This window comes from Gracilinanus agilis, unplaced genomic scaffold (assembly GCF_016433145.1).
Source record: "Gracilinanus agilis isolate LMUSP501 unplaced genomic scaffold, AgileGrace unplaced_scaffold41075, whole genome shotgun sequence".
Lineage (NCBI taxonomy): Eukaryota > Metazoa > Chordata > Mammalia > Didelphimorphia > Didelphidae > Gracilinanus > Gracilinanus agilis.
In genome coordinates, this window is record NW_025374773.1 from 1 (window position 1) to 7,232 (window position 7,232).

Genomic DNA, 7,232 nt, shown 5'->3' on the forward strand with positions numbered 1-7,232 from the left:
CTGTATTGGGACCCGGGCGTCCTTCCAAGAAAAACTCCTCCCCCTTACTGGGGACCCAGGCGTCCCCTCCCCCTCCACGGTGGGGACCTAGCTGTCGCCACCAAATACAACCCCTCCCCCTCCGTACTGAGACTCAACTGTCCCCGCCTGACCCCTTCCCCTCCCTATAAGGGAGCCGGGCGACCCCGGGCCGGGGAGTCCCCAGCTCATCAGCACACGCCCATTTGTCCTTTTTTAATCCTGCCTAATTAGCAATAAATTCTCTCTTCCCGGGGGAGACTGTTAAGGGGCCCATTAGCCGAGGCCCGAGGCCCGAGGCCCGAGGCCCGCTCCCGCCTCCAGTCCCTGGGGCTGACAGGGGGCAGTCCACGGTCTGAGAAGAAAGCCTGCCCGGGACCCCCGAGGGAGCTGCCCCCCCCCCCGCCCCTAGGACTACATTACCCAGGAGGCCCCAGGGCCCAGTCTCCCCTCAGGCCACGGCGAGTGGCTGCGGGGTCTACTGGGACATGCAGTCTACACCACGGCCTGGCGTGGGTGGGGAAGCGGCTCAGGGAGCCGGAAACGCAAGTGAAAAGTCCAAGTTTTCAGTTTCCAGTTTATCGAAGGGAAAGGGCAAGGGCGAAGAGGAAGGAATGGGCGGAGGACCATGGGGTCAAGGGATCCCGGAGCCTCCGGAGGAGGGGGGAGGCCATACATAGCCCTCCCACTACCTCCCTCATGGTCCTGGAAGGAAAACTGGGCCCAAGGTGGGATTCAGGGCACCGCGGGGCGGGTTCTCTCAGGTGGGGGGCACCTTGCGCCCGTAGCCCAGCTCCGCACCCCCAGTGAGGGGCAGCTCCACGCCGGTGCAGAAGGAAGCTTGGAAGGCCAGGAAGACGGCAGCAGCGCCCACCTCGTCGGGCCTGCCCATGCGTCCAAGAGGCTGCGGAGGACAACGCACAGGGTCCATGAAGCGGCCTCAAGGGGCAGACCCCTTGCCCCCTGGCTCCCCCCTGGGCCTACCTGGGACTGCTTCCCTTCTCGAACTGTGGCGGAGGGATCAGGGGTCAGCGCGGCCAGCTCCTCCCACAGCGGGGTCCAGATATTTCCTGGGGAGATGCTGGGGAAAGGGCAGGGTGGGGCAGGACTTGGCCAAAGCTTACAGGCGCCTTGATCCTCTGGCCCTCCATTCTCAGGCTCCTCAGGTCGGGCCCCTGGGTCCCTGGGGGCCCAGGGTGCTCAAAGCCCCTCCAGCTCATTAGCAGGACCCCATCCCCCCATCATCTGGCCTTCCAAGGCCCTCACAGCTTTCACTGGTTGCCTTTCTCTCCATCTCCTCACTTCTTGTAGTTTGGGGCCCCACAGTCTCCCCAGACCTCAGGCTCTGTGCCTCTTCCTTCCAAAGCCCTCCACTTCCTCCAGATCCACAGTCTCAGGCCAGGGTCATCCATCTTCCCCTGGGCTTCCTGGTCACCCCCCAGCCCACTCTCTGCAGGGTTCTCCCATTTCTTGGGCTCTTCCCCACCCTGGCCTGGCCTATCTCTAACCCACACACTCACAGGGCCCTTCTGCTGCCTCCCTCCTTCAGTGTTACCCCAATCTGAAGCCCTGTCCCTTCAGCCGAGCCAGTCCCCCATCCCATCTTCCCAGATCCCCTCCCACTCAGGCTCCTCTTGCTCTCACCAGAGCCCACTCACCAGTTGACTCTGACGCCATACTGACTCTCATCCAGGGCCAAGGCCTTGCTCAGGGCAGTCACGGCCCCCTGGGGGACAGAAAACAGGTCTGAGCCACCCTAGGAGATAGGCCTTGGCCCAAACCTGAGCAGAGAGGGACAAGGGAGACCAGCCCTCCCTGGGAGCCTGGGGCGCTTGGGGACAACAACTTGGCTAGGCCTGAGGGCCCCGGAGGGTTGAGCCCAGCTTTGTTTGTGTTGGGGTGTTCGGGTGTGAGTGGGCTGGATGCTGCCCTCGGCCAGTGGCTCAGGCTGGAGAGGAAGCCGTCCATCCCCTCCACCACCTATACCTTGGTGGCCACGTAGGAGGCGGCCTTCCTCTGCCCGATGGCCCCCACCAGGCTGGATATGTTAATGATGCTGCCCCGGCTCTGCCGCAGGGAGGGTAAGGCAAACTGCAGAGAAGGTTGGAGAAGGCTGTTAGCCCTGGGCGGGCACCCCTGCTCTGTGCCATTCATTGCCCATCTGTCTCTCTAGGAGCCCAGAATGCCCGGGCTGGAAGGAATGCCTGGAAGGACCAGAACAGCCCCACCTGGCAGAGGGGCAAAGCCTGGCAGAACCCTCCAGAGAGGTAAGACCTGGCCATCCCGCCTCCCTCCAGCTCTGGCTGCCCCCCACCGGTCTCTGACCTCTGCCGTCCCTGCCAAGCTCGCAGCGTTCCACCCTTCATCCGTGACCCTTCCTGGAAACCTGGCAGCTGCCCAGCATTGCCGCCTGGGGCTAGCCAGGGCCACTCCCACGTCCTCCCACTGCATGGTTGGCTGCCTCTGCCAAGCCAGATGCCCTCGGCAGTCAGCTGCCCACCACCCAGGCCCTCCTTCCTCAAGGACCTTGGCACAGGCCTTTGGGGGGCCTCCACCCCAGCCCATGCCGTCCTGTTTGACGTGACCGGCTGCCTGCTCGGGACTCTGGGGAGTCTCCGGGACCTGCCTTGTTGCAACTAGCAGTGTCCAGCAGCCTCCTCCCAGAAAGGCCCCAGCAGTTCCTTAGCAGCCCATTCTGGGACCGAGATAACCCCAAGGACACAGCTCAGCTCTCCCTTCCAGCCCACTCACCCAAGCCCTGGAAGCAGCGCCAGCCCATTGGCCCAAGCCCTGAATAAACTGCTCACCTTCTTTACTGCCCAGCGGCGCGCTCTGAGCTCTAGATGTTCCCCCCACCATCTGCAGCGTCTCCCCTTATCCACTGACCTGACAAGGGCCCGCTGGGCTGCTCAGTGGTTAGAGAGCCAGGCCTAGGCCCGGGTTCATATCTGGCCTCAGGCACTTCCTAGCTGTGTGACCCTGAGCGAGTCACTGAACCCCGCTGGCCTAGCCCTTGTCCTGTACTGGTGTTATTACAGGGACAGAAAATGAGGGTTAAAACAAAAACTCCCCCAACTGCTGGTTCTCCCACCATTCCCTCACGTGATGGGCCTGCGGCTCTCCTTCCACAGCCCAACTCCTCGAAAAATCTCGCCTCCCACTCGCTTTCAGCCCCCTTCAATCTGGCTTGCACCCTCCCAGCTGATGGCATTCTGAGGCAGGGAGGAAAACAGCAGCTGTTCTCTCGTGGTCTCGTGGCTTCCTTGTGGCACGAGCGGTCGCATCCTAGTGAGCCACCACGAGGGCCATCTCCCCCTCCCAGGGGCCGGCCATCCATTGTGGAACTCCAAGGGGCCAAAGGACATTCCTCCTTTGAAGCTCCCCCTGCCCCAACTCCAGCCACAGGCTGGGATGCCTCTGGGGCCTTCCATCCTTTTTCCCCATTGAGGAATTTTCATATTTTATTTTTTTAAACCCTCACCTTCCATCTTAGAATCAATACTGTGTATTGGTTCCGAGACAGAAGAGCTAGGCAGTGGGGGTCAAGTGACTTGCCCAGGATCACACAGCTAGGATGTGCCTCAGGTCACATTTGAATCCAGGACCTTCCATCTCTAGACCTGGTTCTCAATCCTCTGAGCAACCTAGTTGCCCAGCCCTCTTCCCGATTTGGGGGTTCTTGGCAAAGATCCCAGAGTGGTTTGCCATTTCCTTCTTTGGCTCATTTTACAGATGAGGAAACTGAGGCCAACAGGGTGAAGTGACTTGCCCAGGGTCACACAGTTAGGAAGTGTCTGAGACCTGATGGGAACTCAGGAAGATGAGTCTTCAGGACTCTGGGCCCATTGCTCTTATCTACTGAACTACCTAACTGTCCTAGGGCTGTACAGAGAGTCTAAATGAGTCTTCTGGTGTTTAAATCCGGCCTCAGACCCTTCCTAACTATGTGACCTTGGCCAAGTCACTTCACCTTATCTGCCTTGGTTTCTGGTCAAATGAGCTGGAGAAGGAAAACAGGAAATCAGTGGAGGATCCTTCACAAGAAAAGCCCAACTGGGTCAGGCCCGAACAACGGTCCATTCATGCTCCCACTCACCACAATGGCCTTCCCAACCCTTTCTATCTCTCCTCAGACTTGCTCTCAGCTAAGGATCTCGCTTCATCTTTCGTGAAAAAATTGGTGGGCAGCTGCCTCTTCTTCCTCGTGCCCTTCCTCCTCCTCCTCCTCCGCCGCAGTGGCACATGAAGAGGGGCCGCCTCCCCCCCATGCCCGCAACCTCCTTCTGGCCGTTTGCCCCTTCGGTCCCGGCCCTCTCCCTTATCTTCAGTCTCCCTGCGGCCTGTTTACCCCAGGAAAGCACAGCAAACAAAGCCTCCTCTGACTCTCCACCCGCATCGTCCCAGCCTCTCTCTTCCTGCTCTGGGCCGGCCCGGGGGGGCATCTCTTCCTTTGTGGCCGCACTGCTTGGAAGGGCGCCACGAGGAGGTGCCATCCCTCCTCCTCCTTTTTGGCTCCAGACCCAGACCAGGTCTTAGCACGGGACTCTCCCGAGTTTCCAGCCTCCCAAGCGGGCCTCTCCTCCACCGTCCTCCTCCTGGTCCGGGCGGGCAGCCGCTCCGGCAGTCACTCTCCTCCTTGGGCTCTCTTCTGCTGTCTCCTGGCTGCCTGTTCCTCCGTCTTTGCTGGATCTCAGCCCAAGCCGCCATCTTGTGCCCCTTCTCTACACCCTTCCTCGTGACTTCATCAGCCATCTCCATGCAAAGGCTTCTGGGATTTTTTGTCCGGCCTTCCAGGCTCTTGTCTACGACTTGGCCTCACTGTCTTGCGGACGCCTTCAATTCATCATATCCAAAAATGGCCCCGAGTGACCTCGCCCCCCCTCTCGCAAACTTCCCTCACCAGCACCCCTAACTGCCTGGGCCAGTGGACGGAGCTTTCCGGATCAGATCTGCCCTCTCCCTCTCCCCCCCCGGCCTCCTGCGGCGGGCCCTTAGCGCCTGTCCCCTGGAGCCTCCCCACCCCGACCAAGAAACACCAGCGGCTCCCGAGGGCCCCCTCTCTGCCTCAGCCTTACCTTCTCAGTCAATCCTGGCTGCTGGTTCTGGGGCAGAAAGTGGGAAGGGCTAGCCATGGGGGTTGAGCAGCCAGGCCACATTTGAACCCAGGACCTCCAGGCCTGGCTCTCAAGCCACCGAGCCGCCCCGCTGCCCCTCTTTGCCTTTTGAAGCCTCCAACTGTGCCAAGTACTCTTGCGGCGGGGCCAGTGCCAGCAGCCCGCTGACCGCTCCCTGCAACGAGCCATCCCGCCGGGCATTTTCACCGGCCAGCCCCAGCGGCCAATTGGTGGCTCCCTCGTCTCGGGTGACCCCGTCAGCCTAGTGATCTCCGATTCGATTTATCCTCTTGTGCCCAGGAATCGGGGACCCCCTTTTCTTTGGGTCCCAGAACTTAGCACAGAGCCTTTAGTAAATGCTTGTCGAGGGGCAGCCAGTCCAGAGACCCCAGGTTCAAATCGGGCCTCAGACATGTCCCAGCGGGGTGACCCTGGCCAAGTCATTTGACCCCCATTGCCGAGCTCTGCCACTCTTCTGCCTTGGAGCCAATACACAGTATTGACTCTAAGGCGGAAGGCCAGGTTAAAATAAATTAATAAATAAAATGTTTTTTAATTTGAAAAGAAAAAAAGATCCGTTGCCTGCTGGCTGGGAAAAGTGGAAGCTCTCCAGCCCACCCTGCCTGACCTGGCTTATCCTGTTCTGGCCAGACATCTAGGTGTCCAGACCCAGATTCGAGTCTCGCCTTGGCCGACAGTCCCGTCAGGAAATTGGGGTGATGGTGGGTCTAGTTCCCCCAAACAGGAAACAAGGAGAAGCTTCGAGCCCAAAGAGGACTAACTCCAGTCCCATTCCCTGGCTGGGAGGATCAAGAAGGGTTTGGGGACAGCTGGGTGGCTCCGTGGATAGAGAGCCAGGAGGTCCTGGGTGCAAATCTGGTCTCAGGCACTTCCCAGCCATGTGACCCTGGGCGAGTCCCTGACCCCTCTTCTGCCTGGGCGCCCATCCCTTCTCAGGACCAGTTCTAGGACAAAGTCTGAGTTAAAAAGCCAACAAAGAAGGGCTCAGAGGGAGGCCAGGATGTAGAGGCTCCCACCCACCGGCCTAAGGCTAGGCCAATGGGCCACCCATAAATCCCATGTAAGCCACTCAACAGGAAAGAGTGGTGTTCACTGAGGAGCCAGTCAAAGTCCACAGACAGATGCCCAGCTGGCTCTGCCCCCTCCTGCTCCCGGCCACCAGGCCGAATAGCTCCTGCCCAGGCTGAGGTTCTGGGAAAGGGAGGGGAGTCCCCAAGCACACAAGCGGGATTCGAACCGCCCCCCGGCCCGGGGATTCCCAGGCAGAACCAGAGCCAGCCCTTGGGGGGGGCCTTACCTTGATAACTGTATACACAGCCAGGAGGTTCAGCTCCAGCAGCTCTCGGAAGGCCTGCGAAGACGTGTCTTCCAGTGCCTCCTCGGGGGGATCTGGACAAGGCAGGGAGGAGCAAAGTTAAGTGGAAGGGCTTCCCGGGGGGAGGCGGAGGACAGGAGGGACGAGGGTCACTCACGGCGTCCGGCGTTGTTCACCACGCAGTCCAGGCGGCCAAAAAGGCGCAGGGTCTCAGAGATCAGGGCCTGGGGGCCGGGACACAAAGCCTCAGACCTGAGACCGGCCCAGGTCTGGGGGAGGCAGACACAGAGGTGGGGAAACCCTAGAAAAGGGGGAATGGGGGGGGATCTGGAGAGAAAGAGACGTGAAGACTGGGGAGACACGGCGACATTTGGGGAGACAGACAGGGAAAAGAAGGGGGGAGGGCTGGGGATCTCCCAAGCTCCCCTAGAGGAGACCTGGAGAAGGGCAAGAGCAGAGACCTAAGGGGACCTGGAAGCAGAGAGAAGGGGGGGCTCACCTCCACGTCCTCTTCTTTGGTCACATCGCACTGGATGAAGACAGCCTCTGCTGGTGGCTTGACTAAACGGAATTCCTTTTCCAAATCCCGGCCATTGGACTCTGGGGAGAGAGCAGGGCTGGGGATCTGACCTGAATGGTGGCAGGGGGTCATTGAAGGGCTGGAGGAGGGGGGAGCCTGATCTCTGAGGGGCTGGGAAAGGGGATCTTGGGTCCTTGAGAGGTTGGGGGGCTGGGAAGTAGGGAGCCCTGATCTCTGAGGGGCT

General features: G+C 60.4%; 1 protein-coding gene across 1 annotated transcript; it reads right to left on the reverse strand.

The window, feature by feature from the left end:
• Positions 1-581: 581 nt before the first annotated feature.
• On the reverse strand, positions 582-7,178 carry LOC123255204 (17-beta-hydroxysteroid dehydrogenase 14-like). Its single transcript, XM_044684044.1, has 7 exons — positions 6,968-7,178; positions 6,626-6,692; positions 6,451-6,542; positions 2,005-2,109; positions 1,677-1,744; positions 1,003-1,099; positions 582-922 (listed from the first exon to the last, which is right to left on the reverse strand). Exons 1-7 carry the CDS (start codon positions 7,118-7,120, stop codon positions 779-781), a joined length of 726 nt encoding a protein of 241 aa, XP_044539979.1. The 5' UTR covers positions 7,121-7,178; the 3' UTR covers positions 582-778.
• Between the last annotated feature and the right edge of the window lie 54 nt (positions 7,179-7,232).